Source organism: Nelumbo nucifera, chromosome 7 (genome assembly GCF_055504915.1).
Source record: "Nelumbo nucifera cultivar China Antique chromosome 7, China Antique-T2T, whole genome shotgun sequence".
Lineage (NCBI taxonomy): Eukaryota > Viridiplantae > Streptophyta > Magnoliopsida > Proteales > Nelumbonaceae > Nelumbo > Nelumbo nucifera.
The window spans coordinates 57,956,276-57,980,431 of NC_142655.1; the positions used below are offsets into that span (position 1 = coordinate 57,956,276).

The window sequence follows — 24,156 nt, forward strand, 5'->3', positions numbered from 1 at the left end:
GTCGGTGCATAGTGAGCTGGCAAGCTTTGATAGGGCATCAGCTCAGATGTTCTCGGCTCTGGGGATTTGTTGTATGGTGAAGTGCTTGAGCAGTCCAGTGAGCTCTTGTACTTTTTGTAGATAGCTTTCCATGGTGGGCTCCCGCATCTCGAACAGACCAATGACCTAGTTTAGTTGAACACCAATTGGAGTCACTGAAGGCTTCCACGCGCCCCACTCTAACGTCCACTGCCATCCGAAGCCTAGCTATCAAGGCCCCGTATTCCACTTTGTTATTCGATGCCTTGAACTTGAACCTCAGGGCGTGCTCGAGGGCGATGCCATCTGTGTAGAGGAGAGTGAAGTCGGCGCCGCTTCCTTGCTGATTGGGTGATCCATCCACATTGAGGGTCCAAACCAATGGAACTCCGGCCGGATCTTGAGCTAAGATTGTGCATTTGGCCAAAAAATCATCTAGGGCCTGGGCTTTGATGGAAAGTCGAGGTGTGTAGTCGATGTCAAACTCGCTCAGCTCCATGATCCACTTGATTAACCATCCTGACGTCTCCGACCTGTGCAACACCTGCTTGAGCGGCTGGTCGGTGAGTACTCGGATGTTATGTGCCTAGAAGTACGACCTGAATTTCCTTGCCAAGGTGACCTTTTCGAGGTTTGAGTACCGTATCTCTACACCGGTGTGGACCTTGCTGGTGTAGTAGATTGGCCTCTAGGTATGGCCTTCCTCCTTCACTAAGACCAAACTGACCACTTCATCGCAAGCAGACAGGTAGAGCAAGAGCTAGTCTCCTGGGTTCAATTTCGTGAGTAGTGGTGGCAAGCTCAGGTAGTGCTTCAACTCTTGGAAGGACCATTCGCACTCCTCAGTCCACTGAAAATCTTTTACCTTTTTCAGCGCCTTGAAGAAGGGCATAATGGTAATGGCCAAGATCTTCTTTGGATCCGTCTGGTGAGGCACTACACTTATTTGTACATCCGCGGGGACTGCATGTCCAAGATGGTCTGAATCTTCTTTGGATTCACTTCAATTCCCCTTTACGTAACCATGAAACCCAAGAATTTATCGAAGCTGATGCCGAAGGCACATTTCATCAAGTTTAACCTCATCTGATATTTCCTAAGGGTGTCGAAGACTTCCTTTAGGTCGGCCAGGTGTTGCTTAGTTTTCTTGCTCTTCACCAGCATGTCATCCAAGTAGGCTTCCACATTTCTATCAAGGTTTTCCTTGAATATGTGGTTCACCAGCCTTTGATAAGTGGCGTCGGCGTTCTTTAGGCCAAAGGCATCACCATATAGTAGTATAGTCCTCAACCCATGATGAAGGCGGTCTTCTCCTAGTCGTCTGCATGCATCTAGATTTGATTATAACTAGAGAAGGCGTCCATGATGCTTAGGAGCTCATGCCCCGCCGTTATGTCAATAAGCCGATCGATCCTCAACAGGGGGAAGCTATCTTTCGGGCAAGCCCTATTCAGGTCAGTGAAGTCGATGCAGATTCTCTTCTCATTGGCTTTCTTGACTATCAGAACGTTTACTAGCCAGTCCGGGTATGTCACCTCTCGGACGAAGCTGGCGTCGAGTAGTTTTTATACTTCTTTGTTGATCACTTGCCACCGTTCGAGGCGAAGCTCCTCTTCTTCTATTTCACGAGTCGGTAACGTAGGTTGGTGTTTAGGCAGTGCATGAGGACCTTTGGGTCGATTCTCGACATGTCTACGGATGACCAGGCGAACATGTTGGCGTTGTCCTTGAGGAGTTGCACAATGTCGTCTTTGAGGATGTTGACTGGCGTCAGGAGGTCCTTTCTGATGTCGAGCTATTCGAAGGCTTCCTCAAAGAGGATGTTGGCCAAGCTCCTTGTATCCACCAGTATCCTTTGGACTTTAAAGTTGGTGATTTTGGCGGTTATTACCAGCATGTCATTGTGCAGTGTCTGCACTCCCCTGAGGTTGTCATTGGTAAAGGTGATGGGAGTGTCCTATCACGGTCTCTTCACTTCCATGTCCTTGACCTAATTAAATCTGGCATAGGCCTTGCGGGGCAAGTTGCTCTCTCTAGAGGCTATCCCACCTGAGATGACAATGACGACTTTGGCTGGGGGAGCACGGGCTGGTGGTACATCAGTGCGGTGTGGTTCTTCCTTCGGCTTGTGCTCTTTGATGTCTATGAACCCGCCGAGAGACCCCCGCCAAACGAGGTCCTCCAAGTGGTGGTGTAGGTCTTAACAACTTTCAATCTCATGGTCATAGTCTCAATGGAAGTTGTAGTATTTGTCTCGGTTCCTCTTGTTGTTTTGGGACTTCATCTTTTTAGGCCACCTAACAAAGTTGCGATCACAGATCTACATCAGTATGTCGGCCAAAGACGCATTCTGTGGAGTAAAATTCTGGTACATTGGTGGTGGGGTCCTTGGTCTGTAGTCAGGCCGACGGTCCTACCTCTTGCTATCTCAGTCCGATCTCCAATCATTGTGGTCTTTTCGCTTTCAATCATACTTGTCCTCTTCACTCCCGCATAGTGCTTAGGTTTCCTCAGCATTCATGTACTTTTGCACGTTCTTCATGAGTGCGGCTAGGTTGGGTGGAGGATTTTTTTGCAGCAAGAAGCTGAACATTGAAGAACGCATCCTGCTCATGATGGCAGTTATGGTCACTGACTGGTCCAGAGCTCGAACCTGAAGGGTCTCGGCTTTGAACCTTGCTAAGTACTCTCTCAAATAATCTCCTTTCTTCTAGCGCACTTGCATGAGGCTGGACGAAATCTTCTAGTGCCTTTGGATGGTGGTGAAGTGTGTTTCCAACTATTCCTAAGGGGAAATGGACTACAGCAGAAGGGAGGCGTACCAGGTTCTAGCAACCCCGTGGAGGGTGGCGATGAAGGCCTTGCACATGATACCCTCATATGAGTCGTGTAGCATCATTATTGCCTTGAACACTTCGATGTGATCGTTAGGGTCTGAGGTTCCACCGTTTGGAGGAAGCTCGTTGACGATCTCTTAGACGAAGATGGGTTCTTACATGGGCTGCTGGTTGTGGTGCTGATCTATTGGTTAGGCCGTCGGAGGAGCCACACTACGATCCACTTGACTGCATTCCAGTTCAGCCAACCATTCTCGTAGATCTTTGATCTTGGCAACTTGATCGGTTGGGGCTATTTCTGTAGGCATTTCGGTTTAGGGATTGCTCGCTAATCTTGTACCTAGTTGGATTCAGCTATCGAGAGAAGGGACTGGTGCATGTGCTGGTCGAGACGTTCTTTTGTCAAGATCCTACTAACGAAGTGGTGGGATCTGCTGTGGGCGCCATAAGTGGGACCGTGCTTGGGAATCAAACTTTCGTGATGGTGATTAGGCTCTCTTTTGGTCCACACGATGCCTTTTGGGGTCCTCAATTTGAGGATCAACCATCGTAGGCGTCGATGCGATGAGGCGAGGAGTTAGGGGAGCCTAAACCAACTGCCCCAGCATCTCCATCATGGCTAGGATATGATCAACCTTCTGCTACATGGCCTAGAACTGGGTGGGGTTGACCGTAGCCTAGGGCTAAGATTCTCGAGGTGGAGATGTACAGAATGAATGGAATCCCCGAGACGGGGAACAAGCTGTAGAGCGATCGAATGCATTTTTTGACATGATTGCGTTTGGTGCACGTTAGGAGGTTAGGGAATCGGCTTTTTGTATGGTTCCCACAGACGGAGCCAATCTGATGATGTCTGATAAGTGTTCTGAACAGAGGTTGTAGTCAGATAGTCTTGCTAGTTCGATGAGACCGAGATGGAAGGATGAAACCGCACATCAAAGTCTGGAATCACAGGAAGAGTTAGAGGCCCAAGGAGTCATTCCCCTACTAGGCACTCCGACGCTCAAGTGACTGAGTGGCAAAGAGATCAGTCAAGACGAGCCGAGGTGAATGAAAGAAGGGTGCTTGATTGAGTTATGAGTCCAAAAGTCCCTTACTGTGAGTATGGCATACCTATTTTATAGTAGGATATCTATGTTCTGGTCGGATAGGGCTTCTGGGGTTGTCGAGATGAGGTTGTCCGCCGAGGTCCCTGGGGGGTTCCCTCTTCCCTAGTAGAGTCCACTTCCTTGTCCGTATGGGACACTCCTTCCTGGTTGTTCTCATCCTTCACACGGTTTTAGGTGATGATGCTAATGTGGCCTTGAGGGGCGGCCACGGAGTTGGTCACGTGGCCATCTTAGCAACCAACCAAACAACGAGATTCCCTGTAATTTTAGGACTTGCATCCATATTTATAGTATGAAAATGTTTCAAAGTACTTTGCGTTGTAAGTCAAAAATCAAAGAACAAAAAAGAGTGAAAATATAAAAAGGAAACATGAAAAGAAAATAAGGCAATCTCATGTTGATTAAATTAATTGGAGAGAGAAATAGATTTTACCTTATTTTTCCTCTATTTTATAGAGATAAGTATAACTACAAGGTTATATTTGTATACACTAGTAATTAAGTACGTGCTTTGCATGAGAGAATTTCTTCTTCATATTAATTACTTGAATTTTAGATACATCATAGTTAAGATAGAAATTGAAAATTAACAAAAGTAACAATATGATTAAAACTAAACTTAAATGCTTGTTGTAAATGTGCACATGCATTGCACATGGAAATTTTAAATTATAAAAACAGTTATTATTATTATTATTATTATTATTATTAACTTTTTGTATTCCATTTCTATCATAAATAAAAATAATTTTTATTTTAAAAATTATGTTTGTTTAATATGATGAATATAGAACATTAGAAATGTTTTCAAATGCTTTCGAAAAAATTCTACACTTTTTCATTTTTTATGTTCTATCTTTTTTTTAAATATTTATTATTCACTTATGACATCATGAGTTTCTTTGAAAAGTTAGACCATTAACCCACCATCTAAATAAGAAAATAGCTTTGTTTTCATATCAGTTTTAAGTTATATATTACATCCACATTATATAAATAATTTCTACTTATCATACTTAATTTTTGTTTGACAAAATCAATATATAATTTTTTATATATTCTTTTGATTACTTGTACTTTTTATTTTTTTTAAAGATTTATTATTTAGCTATCATATCATCAATTAATCCATTTGACCTAAAGCACTAACCCACCACCCAAAAAGAAAAATAGTTTGATTTCCATGTTGACATAATTTTGTATTACATTTTCATCATTGATAGAATTATTTCTTATGCATAATACTTATTTTTGTGCAATATAATAAATGTATAATATTAGATATGTACCCAATATTTTACTTTTTATAAATATATAACATTAGATATGTGCCCAAATGTTTCTCTATTTTTTTATTTTTGTAATTAATTCTTTGTATTTGTTATTTTTAAAAATTTTATTATTTGGTTATGGCGTCATTTCATTTCTAGGTTGATTTTAAATTTGGCATTCCATTTTCAACATTAATAAGAATACTTCTTACATTTTATACTTGCTTTTGTTTAGTATAATGAATATACAATATTAGAGATATGCCCAATTAAATCTTTTTATTTTTAATTGTATTATATATTTAATTTATTTTATTATTTAATTATGACATTATTTATTAACCCATTTGACCCCATATGGTAGAATTGTTTATCTATCACCGGAAGGGAAGAAAATGGTTTTGTTTTTAAATTCTTTTTTTTTAATATTTATTTTTATACTATTAAAGTTAATGTTATGGATTTAATTAGTAGAATTTAATGATGAGAAAAATATATTTTAAATATAGGATTTAATGAGATAATATACCTTAGATATGAGATTCAATGAGTGAAAATAGGAAAATAGTTTTATTTTCAATTAGTTTTAAATTTTACATTCCATTTCCATCATTAATAAAATCCTTTCTTATTTATCATACCTATTCTTGTTTAATATGCCGGATATATAATGTTAAAAATGTTCCCATTTTTTTAATTTTTATATTTTTTTTGCATTTTATCTATTTTTGCATTTTATTATTTAATTATGAGAACATGGATTGTCCCATTTGACCCAAAATGATTTAATTTCTTACCACCACCAAGATGAAAACACTTTTTTCAAGGTATATTTTAAAAGTATAAGTTTTTGTGTTATTAAAATTATTAATTTATTATATATGGATTTAATTAATAGATGAAGGTGAAGGTGAATACAAGTTAATACCTTAAATGTTGGATTTAATGAAAGGGAATTAAATGCATTGAATATCTTAAAATTACATCTTTTGAAGTCATTTAATATCAATAACCAATTACTCTATTTGACCTATTTTTTATCAATAAATTTAAATATGGAGGGGTAAATTTTGTCCTCAAAAAATTCTAAAAATATTATTGAGGCTATTCGTACTTTTTTAAAGTAGTATCGATATAGATGTTAACCTATATACATACTTATTTTGCAAATATATTAACATATATACGTAAATATATGTATACGTATTTGCATACATACATATATACATACATACGTATTTTAGCGTAGGTTCATTAACTAACCCAAGCCCGGCCCAGGCCCGAACCCAACCTAAGTGCATAAAATTACAATGTGGGTTGGGCTCAAGTTGGAAAGATTGGGCTTGAAGCTCAATCTAGGCTTAGGCCTTAAGTCCAAATTTTAGGGCTAGGCCCAGGGTGACTATAAACCCGACCCAACCCACCCAACTTGCACCCCTAGGTGTGGTAGGTGATCTTTCTAGCAATATCATCTCTATATGATATTGTGACACTAGATCTCGCAGCACTTACCATTGAGGTGATCTTGCAATGTGGAGAACATCACTAAACAAGCATGACCCAAGGTTTCAATTAAGGCAATCAAACTGAGCTCTAATCAAATAGTTAAGGAGGAAATTCGATTAGGCTTGATTCAAGTTCGATTCTTATCAAGCTCAAATTGAGTTCAAACCTTGGGGTAAGCTCGATTAGTTATTCAAGCTTGAGCTCAACCAATAAAAAGTTTGGCTTGAAAGCTCACGAGTTTGGCTCGATTAACACATACATACATACATATATACATACATACATATGCACATATATTATAGAATATAAAAATATATTTTATAATATATAAATATATTTTTATATTTTATATAATATAAGAATATACTATATATTATAAAAAATATCATATATATAATATACAAATATATTTATTTTCAAGCTTTTGAGCCAAACTTAATCTCAATGAATATTTAATCAAATATAGTTTGAGTCGAATTCGAGCTCAAACTCAAACATAATAATATTTTAGGCAAGTCGAGCCAAGACATGCCAAAGTTTGGCTTGGCTCGACTCGATTGCACCCCTAGTCTCAATGCATTTGCGATATCATTACATTATAGCGTGAGTCTTTCCTAGCCTCAACCTCGTTTGGCTAGTTCGTTCTCGTTTTCACGTCTCGACCATAAAATAAAAGAAAATTTTATTTAAAAAAAAATTGAAAAGAGAGGTTAGAAAAATCTTGGCCCAAAACAAAGGTTGAGCCAGCAAAAGTGAGCTATATAAAAATTACAACCCAACCAAATGCCCATAATCACAAATGTACCCAAACCAAAATCAAAACACTCCCAACAAAAGTTAAAACAACATTGAATAACCCAACTATGACCCAAAGAAAACTACTTACTTATAGGTTCAAAGTATCGACACGTATCAGCCGATATGTATCATTCCGGGACCTCTTTGATACGCCCCTATAGTGGGTGTATCGGGGTTTTGACCGGTTCAGGAGGTGGAGGAGCCCTAAATCGGGCCCCCTGAATCAGTTTTGAAAAAAAAATAAAATAAGTAAAAAAAAAAAAGGTATCAATTCGCCCGATACGCCCATATTGATATTTTTAGCCCCAAGACTCAGCTTGAACCAAATTATCAACATAGAGGTCCACTAGTCTTCGCAATTTTGGGTTTCTAGGAATGCCATTCAAATCTATACATCTCAATTAGGATTTAGGAGTTACCTTTCAACATTTATATAGAGAAGCAAATCAAGCAGCGGATTAGTTAGTGCGTAATGTTTTTTCTGATAATTTTATTGGTATTAATTGTATTCCTTAGGATCTAAATCTACCAAAAAAAAACTATACATCTCCTCAACCGGTTCCTTTGCACCCTCTTCAAGGAATTCAGCATTAATCATAGAAATGCACCTGTCTTCAAAGTTTTTGGCTATCAGGCAACCCACCAAATCTGTATGTTTCCTCAGCTGAATCCTTTAGCATCTTCAACATCTTCATAGATTCCTCGTTCAAGCCATACCAATAACCCTTGGAAGATATGCAAATTAGAGAACAGTTAGGCTTCAAAAACTTACCCACTCGATCCAATTGACCAAAAATATGCAAAGGGGCATTTTCCCATTTACAAGAAATTACATTACAAATACAATTAAATACAATTAAGAAGAATAACTAAGGAAAGAATATACATGTAGATTGTAGAGAATTAGTCCCAAGTTTCAAAATATCGATACAGGGTGATACATTAGTAGGGCGTATTAGCCTGTATTAGTATTGTTTTTAAGTGTTTTTTTTTCGAAATGGTTTAGAGGGGCCGGTTTAAGGCTCCAATACGATACATATCGATCGATACGGGCCAATACATGATAAAATTTTGAACCTTGACTGGTCCTAATATATACGAAGCTAAGACCTTCCATTTTGCTACCTCTACCAAAGGGTCCCAAGAGCAATTTTGTCCCTCACAAGATAGTCAAGCTTTATATATATGCTTAGTACAAGCATGAAAGAGAGGATTGATTGACATGTGGAGAGTACTCAAGTTGTCACAAAATGGTTGAGGTAGAGCCAGTAAGGATATGCCTATGTCTTCTTGTAAGAGAACATATGCTTAATACAAGCATCAAATACAGGATTACTGCTTGACATGTGAATAGCCTTCGAGTTGTCCCAAAATAGTTGAGGTGGAGCTGGTATAGGCTCAGGAGTACAAATACAAATATGTAGAGTGTAAAACCTTGTATTTTGTATTACTTTGTATGTATTGTATTTGTAATTCTTTTCAAACTGAGCCATAAGTGGGCCATGTAACCTCAACCATGGTGTTTAAAACCGACCTGGTGACTGAACCGGTCAGGGGTCTAGTTAGCGGTTCGAACGGGCTGACCGTTCAGCCCGTTCTGAAAAAAAAAATTTTAAAAGTTGAAAAATGGTCAAAACCGTTCGAACGGTTAACCGGCCGGTTCAGCAGTTTGCTGACCAAAATCAACGATTTTGAGGAAAAATAGAACCAATCAGATGACCAAACATCTGATCAAGGGTTCCAAGAAAACACAGTAACCTGTAATGTTGCCTCCGGTAATGGGACATCTGGCCCAATCTGCATCACAAAAATGGAGTCCAATATCAAGGGTTCCCTTGATGTTTCTTTGCTTTAGATTCTCTTTATGCCAATTAGCAATAGCAGGGGTCTATATGTTGGCATACACGATTGATAGGTAGACATAGAGATAGATCTGGCTATATGATAGTGAGATATAGGCACCCATCACTTGTCTATATATGGTGGGAACAATGGATCTATTATGGCCATGATGCAAGGTCTCCTTAGATGGAAATCACATCCTTTGTACCCTTGGAATAAAAAATTTTCTCTGCCAGATCAATAACAATCCATCATATCATTTAGTACAGAAAATTTTCTATACCAAGGGTACAGAGAAATAGAGAATCATTGTGTTGGGAGAGAAACACTCCACCATTTAACTGATGCAATTTAATACCTAAGAAAAATGAAAGATTCCCCTATATTTGTGATTCAATCTTATCAATCAATTATTGCAATAGATAATCATTGTCATTGGTTATAACTAGCAATATCATCAACATAGAGCAACAAACGCAATATCATCAATTGAACTTTGAGAACATCTCCTCTATTTACATGTCCCTATTCATGGGGAGATATTCCCAATGTACAACTATAATGATGTGTGGGTAAGTGTGGGCAAATTCTTGTTGGGAGGAAATCTGGATTGTTATCTCTAGCCTTGGACCTCCTCTTTTGCATGCTTTGTCCGGTGTAATTGCAACTTTTTGCGCCCAACCCTCAACCAACCTGCATGTGAATGATGATTTTGCTTCACCCTAGCTACGACGTTATCATTAATTGATTCAAACATTAGATTAAAAGAATTGCACAACTTACATCACAAATATAATTAGTTGATGAACTATTGATTAGCTTTAGTGCACTGCATTTACTATGATTTTTGTGATAACAATGAGTAACATATCAACCCAAGGTGGTCTATGTAAATCATCAAATCCATGTTAAAAGTAAAATAAAAATAATTAAGCAAATCTAAAAATAATGAATATAAAAAAGTTCCTTATTATTCCAGAAATAAAAGCATAAAATGTCATTAGCTAGAATTGAAATCCATGTCTATCTAAGAGACTTAACTATAGGCTTTGACTTTCCATTGTTCTAAAAGTTGGACTAAAATGGAGGGTTATGTGCGACTGTGATCTCTAATGTGGTGTTTGAAATTCTGAGTCACACAGAGTGGATGATCAAACTATGATACAAAAATCCTTAGGCTCAGTTTTGGAAGGAGTACAAATACAAATATATACAGTATAAATACATACAAAATATAAGATTTTACGCTCTACATATTTTATATTTGTACTCCTTCCAAATGGAGCCTTACGATCCGTTGGACTTAATTAAAGAAAAAACAATTTAGAATCAATGATCCAATCCTTTCATGGGGAACGTTTCTGCCCGGTGCAGAACTCTGTAGATATACTATAGTTCTTTACCAGCAAAAATGATCACAATGAACCATCATGCATCGCCATGTTAATGTGCGAGGTAATATTAATTCATTTATAATCCTGACTTGAGGAAAACCTCCATTAGACAAATTTGAGTTGTGAAGTTGTGATAACCCTAATCAGTCATCAGATGACCCCATCATGGGTGTTTTTGAAAACCATTAATTTGTTCTGATTTTCAACATAACTGAATATGTATATATATATATAGTAGGAAAATATACTTAGACAGATGGTAGGACTGTAGACCCTTTTAACCTATAAATAAGAGTTAAGAAAATAATATATATAACACTCTTACCAACATATTGTGAATTAGCTAGAAAGTGTGTAGTATACAGTTTACCATTCAAACAAATAAAAATGTTGGGCCTAGTTGATTTCATCAACTATAGCATGCAGTAAGGTTTCTTTGTATTCTGAAAAATGTAAAAACAGAAGACACCAGAAAATGGGGTAATCCACAGATATCACATATCTATCAATCTGTAGCACCCAACATGGGGAAATCAAACCATTGGCCTTTCTCCCTGACACCTGCACCACCAACTAAAGGGGTCTCTCTATTGGCAACCCTACAGACCCAATATGGTTTTAACTTATTAGAAATATTTGTACATGCTCACAATATCAATCCAACTGTATGTGTATATGGTCGTAGCAGAGCTTTTAAGCAGTGTTCATAGAGGGCATCAATCAAACAGCTAGTACGTTTGAAATTTTTTTTTTGGTAAAAAAACAGTACTTTTGAATCAATCACACCAAGAAATTGGTTTCATCGGATTCATGTTCTACCCATTTCGGAACTCGTAAGTGAGAAAAGATATATATCCATATGTGATGCAGAAGAGAAAAAACATTAATAGCATAGCTTGTTGCAGCTGGCCAGGCCACCATCCAACGCCCCGTCAGAAATCGATTTTCATGCGCCAATGGGAAGGCCTCGAGCAAAAAACAAACCTGAGACTGCCTGGCGACTAGCGGTAGAGAGAGAGAGAGGAGAGGGCTACTAGTTGTATTCGTTAACCGAAACCCTAATAAAGGAATTAAGTGGGATCCATGCCGTAAGAGGAAGAAATAGTACACGTGTTGTTGATTTTCTGAACCTCATTACACGTGGTATTGATGGGATAATGGTCGATAGCATGCAAGCTAGACAAGAGAGAGAAGAGAGAGAGAGAGAGAGAGACGAACGAGGGGAGCTTTTGATTTTTGAAAAGAAGAGTTTTCAGGAGATTTATGGTGGGAGAGGTTTTGGTTACTCTGTAGATTTATGTTTGAGACGTCCAGCTTCTAGCCCTCTCTCTCTTTCTCTCTCTCTCTCTCTCTCTCTCTCTCACACTCTATTACTGAATACTGATTTTGGTTATAAGCAAAGGAGAGAGAGAGATCAGATGACCACCGCCCTCAACATATATAATAATATATGTGAAAGATGTAAAAGAGAGGGAAGGAGAGAAATCCACTACCGCCTTTGGCCTCCACAGACAAGGAAAAGAAGTTCTCTCCCTACAGACTTGCACCCAATCCTTCATTTTTATCCACCCATCTTTAGCTTGCTTAGAGACAAGCATGGACGATGCAGGCCGGAAACACCCAATCCAAGACTCATCCAATATTACTTCTATCGCCAGCACCAGCAGCAGCTCCACCACCAGTACCAGCGCCAGCACCAACGGCGGCACCACCACCACTAGTAGCGGCAGGAAGTGCAAAGGCAAGGGAGGACCAGATAATAATAAATTCAGGTACCGAGGGGTTCGGCAGAGAAGCTGGGGCAAGTGGGTCGCTGAGATAAGGGAGCCTCGTAAACGCACCCGTAAATGGCTCGGAACCTTCGCCACCGCCGAGGACGCCGCTCGGGCTTACGACCGAGCAGCTCTTGTCTTGTACGGCTCAAGGGCTCAGCTCAACTTGCAGCCCTCGCCGTCTGCGTCTCAGACCTCGCGAAGCTCTTCTTCATCCTCTTCCACTACTTTGTTAAGGCCTCTGCTTCCTCGTCCGGCTGGGTTTGGTTTCACTCTCACTCCTTCCACCTCGACGTCCTATAACGCCGTTAGTTCTTCTCTACTGTGCCCTAACGTCGTCACACATGCTCCTCAAATTGTACAACAGAACCAGTACCAGCATCAACAACAACAACAACAACAACAACATCAATATCATCCGTCTGATTTTGATTCTAATGCTGGAGCTGGATCCATCACCGCCTATTTAAACCCTAACTTCCAGGGCCGTTTGTACGATGATATTGTATCTCTGGCAGGCTCCGTCGACTCTAGCTTGTCTCTCTCTTGTCAAACGGCTGTTTCCTCTCAGCCGCCGGAAGTGCATCCGCTGCCGGTGACCGATGAATTGGGTTCTCCGACGCTATGGCCGTACCCTGATGATTACCCTACTACTTGTCTCTGGGACGATGGAGATCCTTTCTTATTCGATCTCTAAACTTCATTCCATCTATGTGGATCGATGAAACTCATGTTATTTAACATCCTGGTTATGCCCAAAAAAAGGGGAAAAAAGAGGAAAATACTCCACTAGTTCTGGGGAGATAATCCCGTTACGCTTGGAGTTGATATCTCTGCAACTTTTTAGGGAATCTGCAATGACAAGAGGCGGGTGTACTCTGCATGCAAGCTCTCTGTCTGTATTTCTATCTCCTTAAATTAGTTTTGATTTCCCATGTTTGATCTGAGACCATCTACTGAGTCCGAGTGCAACTGAGCTCGCTAGCATCATTCAACTCAGGGAGCCCAAGTCTTGAAGATGAAAAGGATGAGAGACAAAGAAACTGTAACCTCCATTATAAGAAGAATTGAACAATCTGGGTTTAGTGGCAGGTGTGGATTTTACTTGTAAGCGAGAACATTTTAAGGTATGATGATGATAACCCTAGCTTTGCATCTCAGGAGATGCATGCAGGCTTTGTATGTCAAACATGTTTGTTCATTACTTTTAATTTGATTTCATTCTTATTTAAATATTAATGAAATTGAACACTTCTCTGTCAATTTCTATACAGTACATTAGGTATTGTTAGGGGTTGGTGAATCTTCTTTTTTTTTTTTACTCTTCTTAAAGAAGAAAAAGATTTTCCCATCTCAACTGTTTAATTGCAACTTTTATATAAACCAATGTAAGCCAAAATTTCCTTCTTTTTGATGGATTACAACTGAATGAAGATTCAATTGCCATACATTATTAATAATCACTTCATCTGGTATATCTTCTTCATATCTTTGTACTCTCACCAAATTGCTTGTGACATTAATTATATGATTTGTGTAATATATGTTCCTGCTTATGAAATGTGTTTCAATTATGAACTTATTAATAGCTTACAGAATTAAGTTAGTTTTTCTTGCTGTCTTCATGCATGATCTATTCTAAGGAATATAAGGTTTCATAAATTCTTATATATATGGTGTAGGAAATGACTTTTTTTTTTCTTCCTTTTTTTCTGGGGGGGTTTACACTCCAAGAATAGGGGATTTTGCATTTATGAGTCTTGTTGATTCTTGCTACCATCATCAGTTTCAGAAGTTAAGGGGTCATTGCTTAGTGCAACGTTAAAATCTCAAGCTGAACAAGTGTGAAAATGCAGGATTCAAGTCTGAGAGAGGTCACTCCATGCAAATAAATAAACAAATAAAACCTAAGCTTAGGTCCATTTCCAGGCTTTCCAGCAACAGCAACCCTCCCAAGAAGACGATAGCCTGGGTCATAATTGGGTAATGGCCCATCAGTTTCAGTAGGAAGCAGTCCATAAAAATAAAATAAGGATTACAGGTTTACAGGAGGATACAAGTCTATGGATGTATTTTTTTTGGGCAATGTAAGCTTACACTTAATAGCTACAATACCCAAGAAATTTTGGGGAATGTACTAATGATATTAAAATGAATTTTTCTCCAGAAATCAGAAAATTAAGAAATGTGCAGAGTTTTAAAGACCCAGTAGGTCCCATCTCGTTTTCTTCATAACTGTGGACTATGGTAATGATAGTTGTGGGTAGTTGGGCAGGTTGAACTTCTGGTTTCTTAAAGAGGTAATTTTTTTATTCTTTTCTATAAGGAGGGCAGGGACAATGATAGTTAAAGAGGAAGGAAATTTCTTTACACTTTGACAGTGCACAGGTTGCTACATGGAATAATAAGTCTTTTTTCAGGTTCGTTTTTAAATTAAAATATTAGATCTTTGTACAGCCTGTACTCTTGGGAAATTTTTTACTATAAGGTGGCTCTAGGGCTGAACATTGTCGTGGACCCAAAGGGTCTCGAGACATATATTATAGGCGGGATTATCTGGAAAGATTCCCTTAATGGGCCCAATTAGGGAAGCATGTACAGTCGTACAGAGAGAGACCCAGTAAATATATAGGCTTGTTCCCTGGGTCCATCGATCATGTTAGGATGGATAGATGGGAAGTGGGATTGCCTAGTCTGGAAATCTTCCCTTAATGGGCCAAATTAGGGAAGCTTGCAGACAGAGGCCTAATAGGCTTATTCTAATAGGCCTATTGGTTTTGGGTTGGGCCTGCGGAATTGTGTCTTGTATTCTTGCTATTGGAGTTTAAACAAGTGTAGGCCTTATAATTTCATTATATTTTCTCTTTCCAGTGGACTGGATTTATACGGAATGAAGTTTGTGTTTGTTAATTATCTTGAGGAACTCTCTCTCTCTCTCTCACTCTCCAATTTTCTTCTTCCCCCACCCTAAATGCCATTCTTTGTTTGCAATGCAAATCCAAACTGAACAGAAAATTTTCACCCGGTTCACTTTTGCATCCGTTTGTGATTTACACTCTTATCTGATACAAAATTTGTACTTTTGTCTCATATGTACTCATAGGCAGTGCAAATTTTACATCTCAAAGACTAATGAAAAATTCACCACCTTCTTCCTACCTCAGTTCTCTCTCATATAATAAAGTAGGGGCCACATCAATACATCATCTATCTTCCTACCTCACTCCCAAACAAATAACCCTCGTATCTCCATTCTCTTTAATATAAGGTGGAGACAACATCATTTTACTTATTTTACTTGTCACAAAACAAATAAGATAAGAGTCAAATCTGAAGCAAAAGCAACATAGAATTTACACAGCCTATTTGCACTCCTATGCATTTACAGGAATACAAATGAAATTTGCACTGCAGACAAACTGAGCCTAAGGATGATTTCTACAGCGTATTTGAATAATATGAATTCCTTTTCTCTATTAATCTCTCTAGATTTGCACTTTCAGTACCATGTTGTTCAGAATTTCTGCATTCATATATTAATTTATAGGATTAGACTGCAGGTTAGTTATGGGTAATGGTAGTTGCAATAATTTTGTGACCCACACCTTGTTAACAAGTTATAATTGTCAATCTGACTATATCCTATAACTCATGAGTCAATTTCGGCCCATAATACCATAATTCTAGTGATCAAATGAAATGATGCATCATCATGCATGGTGTCCCCTCAAAGCCTTGGATTTTCTTGTAACACTCTACATGCTATAATTCATATTTACTAATTCTTTCATCAAGCTTTGTTTCTGCTGGCATAAAATGGGTAGTATTCAACCATAATATTTCCTGGCACCTAAATTCAAAAAATAGCCTCTATAAAATTGAATTCTGGTCCTAAATCCTCTTAAAAATTCAGGAGAGATCAGTAAGAACTAAAATACCTCCAAACAAAGAAAACTGGGAACCAATTGAAGTTGGATAAAGAACAAATTGAAAAGGCAAAACTGCAGAATCGGAGAAAATGTTTTGCAAACCAATATCCACATGGTTTGGCTTCAAGGAACCAAATATTACCAGATCGATTTTCTTCTAACTGATGTATAGTTTTAATGTAGTGTTGTTTGATATTTGATGTAGAAATGTAGGAAAACAGAGAGCACCTTGATGGAATGTTTTGAGCAAAGTGATTGTCTGTGGTTCTAACTCGGGAAAAATTCAGCAACATTTGAAGTTTTTATGGACCATTGCATCTTTGTTCAGAATTACCATGGACCATTGAATCAACATAGGTAGAACCTTTCTGAGAACTTACTGAACTGATCCATCATTTTGGAGGGTTTACAGGCTTGCTGTATTAAGCTGAGGGCTCCACGCCCACTGTAACCATCAATTTTGTAGGGTTTACACCCTTGGACTGTTCAATTATATTGAAGGACTGGATTACTTGTTGCTACTCCTTCCTGCTCTCATTGTAACCGATAATTGGGTCACTAGCTGATTGAATAACTTCAAACAAAATTCCATTGCATAGACGGTTGCAATCTACTATTTTCATGTTTTTTTGGTTGGTGACCAGATCAAATTGATAATCCATATTAATCTGCAGAAGAAAAGTATGATGATTTGCAATTGTATTATACACTCTTTCCTGTTGCGAATGAAGCAAGATAGAGCCTGTTTCTCTTGCTACAGAAATTGTGTGAGAACTAGAAGAATACATATTCAACTTCAATTATACAGATATAAATAACTCAGCAAAAATAAAAGAAAATTTATTAATCCAATCAAATCAGTTTCATTCAATGTGACGACTACACAATCAATAAAAGAATTGAACAAAAATAAAACATCTGATACAGAGAATTCTTGCCAAATTCGAAATATAAAAAGAACAATCTAGGTGATCAGCGTGACATATTAACTAAACTCCGAATTTCTCAGATAATTTTGCAGCTTTATATGAGATGGAGGATCCTTATGCTTCTTGAAATGTTTGGAGGCAGCTCTCAAGACCCTAGTCCATCCCTGAAAAACAATTTTGAAACAAATTGATGAGATAAAAAAGAAATGAATTCAAATAGCTCACGATGCAAACACTTGTTATAATAAATCAAGACAATATTCACTAAAATGTAGGGGATTAAACGTAACAACCGAGAAACAGAGCTTGGGAAACAAATTCGAGCTAAGAAAACAAGATAATCAATCAAGAAACCCAGAATACATCGATTGATGTGAACCCAGTAGAACTATTACAGCAATAGACTTTTCAATGTACACAGGAAAATATTGTATGCGGATTACAACATTCCCTCCCCCACCCTTCTCTCTTTCACTGCCAATGACCAAGGAAATTTCTTCTGTAATATAAAAACCCGAAAATTCTCAAATGGGTAGCTTTAGATTTCAACAGTCCAAAGGCCAATTCATTATCGCGATTTCAGACAAAATAAATAAATAAATTAGATGCTTGAATCAAAATAGCAGCTTACCTTTCTAGGCGTAGAACCCTTAACAGGAGTTGCACCAAGGTCGTAGCACCTCTTCTTCTTGAACGTGGTTATCTTCTTCTTAATCTTCGAGCTCATCTTCCTGATCTTCTCCTGCGCAACTTTCTCGAACCCGTCTGAGAGCTTCCTTCGTACTTCCATGGAAGTAGCAACAGAAATGGAGCTGTATCCGCGAGGAAGCAACGGCGACCATAGTTCGCTCTGCGAGTAGTCAAAATCGAAAGCAGAGTTGTCTGGGAATTTACCGAGAAGCTCTCGAGACATGGATGGCTCGAGATACTCCACTGTCACAACGCGTTCTATGATCATATCTTCCGCCTTTCTTACTTTACTGTGATTGTTCGAACGAAAAGAGAAGTTATGCTGAAGGGGGTTGGAGAACTGAGCTAACTGTCTCTGAGAGTGAAAGGGGAGGGAGAAATAATAAGGTAACGGTAACGTGTACTTTCCTCTTACTTCTTTTCTGTTTTCCGAAGTTACCGTTGGGAAATTCAAATATTTCACGACAAAAATAGGTCATTTATTTAAACATCGTCTATAGTTTGATGTATTTCCTGAGACATACCTATAATTTGCTTATCATTAAAACGCCCTCTATAATTTCCAACTGCTTTAGTGTTGAACTTGTCGGGTCCAACCCGAGTTTTTGCATGGGTTGGGCCTGAATTTTCGAGCTGTGAGCTTGGACTACGCGAAAAAAATAAGGGCTGCCCTAAACTTGGGCTTGGGTTGATGCATCAGGTAGCTTGTAACCGATTCAAGCTGAGCCCAACCCAACTTGAGCTCACCTGAGAAAAATACATGTATATGTGTATTATATTATATTTATATATATTTTTTCTAATTATATATGCATGTGTAAATGAAATTTGTATATATTTTCAATCAATTCTATTATTAAATTAGGCCCATAAAATCAAACATAAGATGGTTATGTAAAAAACAAATACATAATTTCTTTCAAACTTGACCAACCTGGCCAAGTCTGACCAACTCAGCCTAGCCTAGCCCAAGTTGAGTCCAACTTGAATTGTGTTGTTTTAAGCTTGGGTTAGGTCTAGGTTGAGAAACTAATCTCGGGTTGGGCCTGGGTTGACCTTCAACCTGCCCAAGTTTCACCTATGTGCTTTAGTCCCCATTTAGGAGGGCTTTCGTGCATGCAACAGCTTCTGGCATCACATAAGCGAGTCGGGATCTCCTGCCGAAAGCTTCCTACCCATGTCCCTACCTATTCCATAAATTTTGGACACTTGTCCACTAGCATGTGCTTCTCCTTCACATGTGCAGAATTCAATGGGATGTAATGGGACGGACGTTAAGTCCATTCCATCATAACTCACCCATTAACCCAATTATTTTTTTTAACCTAAAAATAATTAATCTTTCCCTTTCCTAAGAACCCTAATAGTCTCGTTCTCTCCATTCCACTCTCCACAGCGTACTGTTTCAGGAAACTTCACCGGCATCCTACAGTAGACAACCGGCAACCGGTGACGTGCTCACCGACAACTTATTCTCTCCATACTCCTCCATCGGTTAACCTTCTTCTTCCATTCTTCATAACGTCTTGTTCCAAAGAATTTCACCGACATCCAGCAACCGGTAACTAGAAACCGATGATGTGCTCGCCGACATCCTATTCTCTACATACTCCTCCATCGCTTAGCCTTGTTTTTCTTGTCTCCCACGGCAGTGTGGTCCTCTTCCTAAGTACAAGAGGAAAACTCTGGCGGTTACGCAACTTCATCAGTGTTTCGTTCTCTCCATACTTGTCCCTTGCGGATTAGGTCAAATGGTATGTGAGTTTCAATTTTTTGGATTCTTGAGCTCTAATGAAAATATATATTTATTCTGGACTATGACCTAAAAGAGCTTAGGAAGATGATTCTTTAATAGGATATTTGTCCAATGTTTTAAAAACCGACCTGGAGGCTGAACCATGTCTGCCTCCAGATCGTAGGTCACCAGTTTGACCGGTTAGGTTGAACGGTTCAAACCATGCCATGTCACCATATATATATATATATATATATATATGTATGTATGTATGTATGTATGTATGTATAAATATATATTTTGTCAATAAATTATGTATAAATATGTTATATATATTTTTATTTTTAATTTATATTTTTAACTTAGTTTTTAATTTTTATTTAAAAAATATTAAAAATTGTAATTTGAGGCCAATAAAGGTTTTTTTTTGCGAAAGAGCGGCGCAAGGCGCCTATGGCCCTTTGGGACGCATGGATCTCAAAAAGTTACCCAAAATAAAAAAAAAAAATCATCCCAATCGAACATCGGAGTGCAAAGTTATGGCCTCCAAAAGTTTGCATACATTGAATGTACAACCTGCGACCCGGTGACCGGGTCAAACAGGTCAATGGTTGAACCGACTGTGTTGAACGGTTCTTGACCAAGTCAATGATATTTTACTTTCTGGCAGGTCTTGATTGAACCGGACCCAGAATCTTAGCCGAGTGATGCTTCAAACGGTTTGACTGGATGGATCAACGGTGGGTTGAAAAAACTGTATTTGTCTACTTTCCGTTATGACATAGTCATAGAAGAGCTTAACATTATGACTACTTTTTTAATCTTTAATAAAATATTTGATGATTGTTTAATAAAACTAATGTTACGGGGGTTTCAGTTCTGAATTTAATAAAATATTTGATTCATTAATTAATTATTGTATATAGTTTCAATTTTGTGCCTCTGTGTAAATATATTTGAAATTTTTGGTGGACAAATTACTTGTTAACTTTAATTTTCCCCTTTATTCAAAAGATGTGGGTATTCTTTAATATGAATTGTTTCTCTTATGAGTTCTAATCAAATCAAAACCTGTATGACTTAAAAATAAATTGGTTCTTAAAAAAATTGTAGAAAAACATATTTGTAGTTGTATATATGTATTTAAATTTGTTTCCAAATTGGAAACCAAAAAGTGACATTAAATTTGTAGTTTGAAAACTTGTTTTCATTTAATCATTTAGGGAAATTGTCAAAAACTCACCATAAGTTTTCAGCATTTCTCTTAAACTCAGCATAGCTTTTCAAAATGTCTAAAACTCACCATGTCACTAACTTTATGTTAAAGAGACTAACGACTGTTAATATATTACCATTTTAACCTTCACAGAAAAATATAAAATATATACATATATTTTAATATTTAGATATAAAAAAAAGGAAAAAGTTCAAAAAAATATTTTCAAATATAAAATACATAAAAACACAGAAATTGCACACAAAATAAAAAAATATTTTCAAATTATAGAAACTATAGAAATTGAAAAACAAAATCAGAAAATAAAAATTGCAGAAAAAATACCAAAAGTTATAGGAAAACACAGAAATTGCAAATAAATAACAAAAAATACAGGAAATTTTATAGATTGTAGAAAATAGAAAATTTCAAAAAAATAGAAAAATGTAAAAAAACAGAAATTATAACAAAACATTAGAAATTATAACAAAACACTAAAATGTAAAAAAATAAAATTGAAAAATGAAAAAGACCATTTTCCTCTAACTCGCCATTCAAGGGTGATTTGGTCATAAAAATTGTTATTTATGCTGACGTGGACACCTCTGTTAAGAAACATTAACGGTGCACTAATGGAAGGTGAGTTTTGGAAAATAAAAACTTATTGACATGGTGAGTTTTAGACATTTTGAAAAGTTGTGGTAAGTTTAAGAGAAATGCTGAAAATTCATGGTGAGTTTTAGACAATTTCCCAATCATTTATTATCATGTTTCATAAATTATACAACTTCACTCCAATATAGAAACAAAAACACTAATGTTGTAAAACACCATTATACCCAAAACTCCTATTATACAATTTTAATCTTAAAATATTACTTGTTTAATAATTTGATATTATAGTATTTTAACAATTAAAATTCTTTCATGTCTAACAGGATAAAGAGAGGATAGAGAGTGGCCCACACTTTGTGCGGAAGTTGGTTTTTGATTTAGATGGAAATGAATATGAAAAGATTGATGTTAGTACAGTGTACTTATCCCAATTTTTTTTTGTATTAGGTGCTATGCACCATTAATAACTTCCCCTTGACCTCTTTTTCCCCAAAGTGCCCGTTGCGGGATTTGATTTTGTAAACCAACTAAAACACCAATGAACCAGCTCTCAATTGGTTGCCTAAATTTGAAGAAAATAAGGGCTTTGATGCAAATATACAACATAAACTCAAAGAAAATTTATCACTCATTCCTGAAAAGTTGACTCCAAATGTTGGCATGAGTTTTAAAACAGTAGGGGAAGCTTATGATTTTTATAATAAATATGCTGGAGAAATGGGCTTTAGTGCTCGAAAAGCTAATGCTATGTTCAGTTTGAATGAAATAGTAGGAAATGCAAGGAAACCTATACAAGATTTGTAAAGGTTTTCCTTCCCTTCCTTTCCTTTCCTTTCCTTACTTTTTCCTTCAAATCAAACATAGCCTAATAGAGTACCTTGCCAATGGAACAGTAAAGTGAGATTCAGCAAGTTTTGTTATTTTAGAGAAAGAAAGCGTGTTGTAGATAAACACAATCTCATTGTTAAGCAACCCCGAGTGGAAACAAGATGTGGTTGTATGGTAGTTATGAAGATAAGTCATTAAGATAATGGTAGATATTATGTGATTGGTTTTAATGAGAATCATAACCATTTGGTTACAACTCCCTCAAAGTCACATATGATATCTCAAAGAAAGATTTCTAAGGTACAAGGTAATCAAGCTATAATGGCAAATGAATCAGGAATAGCTCCCAAAGCATCAATGGAATTAATGGAAAATGAAGCTGGCAGGTGTGGAAATATTGGGTTTACTTTTGTAGATTTGAAGAATTATTTATGCTCGTATCGGATTGGGAAACTAGAGAGAGGGGAGGCAAGTGATCAGAACCAATTCATGGGGTTCAAGAGATGACCGAGAGTGGAATCAAATCGTTGTTGCCCTGGTACATCAAACCAGAAGAAGAACAAAAACCCATGTATGAAATAGTAACCAAGGCTCAGTTGCACCCCACCCCCCCACCCCACCCCCCGTGGTAACAGTTATATTGTTGTCTTCTACATGTAGAGAATGAGTCATATTCAATATTCTAAGTGGTGAACCATGGCATCCCAAGTGACCAACTGAAATCAGTTATGAGGGTTTCAAGAGCCTTATTCGATCTGTCCATGGCGAAGAAGTATGCCAACGGAAGAAGAAGAAGAAGAAAAATGGAATCCACAGGGAGACTGGAGAGTACATGTCAGAATACTTGCCACCATTCCATGGTTATAGATGCCGATGCATGGTGAGTTACTGGTGGGATGCTTAGGTTAGGGCTCAGATGAGAGGAGGTCTCTAATAGGGAGGAGTTCAAATGGCCTTGGAAGGAATTCATTTTGTTTTATAAACAACTACATAAATCAGAAACAAAATAAAAAATTATTTTCAAATTATAGAAACTATAGAAATTGAAAAACAAAATCAGAAAATAAAAATTGTAGAAAAACATCAAAAATTATATAAAAACACAAAAATTGCAAATAAATACCAAAAAATACAGGAAAATTTATAGATTGTAGAAAATAGAAAATGTAAAAAAAAAAACAGAAATTATAAAAAAAAATGGAAATTATAGCAAAATACTAAAAATGCAAAAAAAAAAGAAATTGAAAACTGAAAAAGACCCTTTTCCTCTAACTCGCAATACAAGGGTAATTTGGTCATGATAATTGTTATTTATGCTGACATGGACACCTCTTTTAAGAGGCATCAATAGTGCACCAATGGAAGGTGAGTTTTGGAAAATAAAAACTTAATGACATGGTGAGTTTTAGACATTTTGAAATGTTGTGGTGAGTTTAAGAGAATTGCTTAAAACTCGTGGTGATTTTTAGACAATTTCCCTAAAAAAATTAAATGTCACATGATGTCACATGTATACTAGTTTTAATAGAATATTAACTGATGTTTATGATAAGGGTAGAGCAGTCAATTGTCAATAGTTAAAAAGTAAGGATATATTTAGTCAATTAGCTAAACCATAAGGTAGTTTAAGAAATTTACCCAATAAATAATTAAATAGTAACGGGAGG

General features: G+C 37.1%; 2 protein-coding genes across 2 annotated transcripts; one reads left to right on the plus strand and one right to left on the minus strand.

Annotated features, from left to right (window-relative positions):
• Positions 1-12,111: 12,111 nt before the first annotated feature.
• Positions 12,112-18,477, minus strand: LOC104599740 (uncharacterized). Its single transcript, XM_010262410.3, has 2 exons — positions 18,037-18,477; positions 12,112-17,569 (listed from the first exon to the last, which is right to left on the minus strand). Exons 1-2 carry the CDS (start codon positions 18,361-18,363, stop codon positions 17,462-17,464), a joined length of 435 nt encoding a protein of 144 aa, XP_010260712.1. The 5' UTR covers positions 18,364-18,477; the 3' UTR covers positions 12,112-17,461.
• ABI4 (Integrase-type DNA-binding superfamily protein) lies at positions 12,372-13,810 on the plus strand. The gene has a single exon (XM_010262583.2). The coding sequence runs from the start codon at positions 12,372-12,374 to the stop codon at positions 13,242-13,244; it is 873 nt and encodes a 290-aa protein (XP_010260885.1). The 3' UTR covers positions 13,245-13,810.
• Positions 18,478-24,156: the final 5,679 nt, after the last annotated feature.

Bases quoted from the DNA above. Each gene is read 5' to 3' on its own strand.
- ABI4 (XM_010262583.2), top strand. From the start codon at position 12,372: ATGGACGATGCAGGCCGGAAACACCCAATCCAAGACTCATCCAATATT.
- LOC104599740 (XM_010262410.3), bottom strand. From the start codon at position 18,363: ATGATCATAGAACGCGTTGTGACAGTGGAGTATCTCGAGCCATCCATG. The intron at 17,570-18,036 runs GTAAGCTGCTAT...ATTGTTTTTCAG, and splicing joins AGGGTTCTACGCCTAGAAAG to GGATGGACTAGGGTCTTGAG.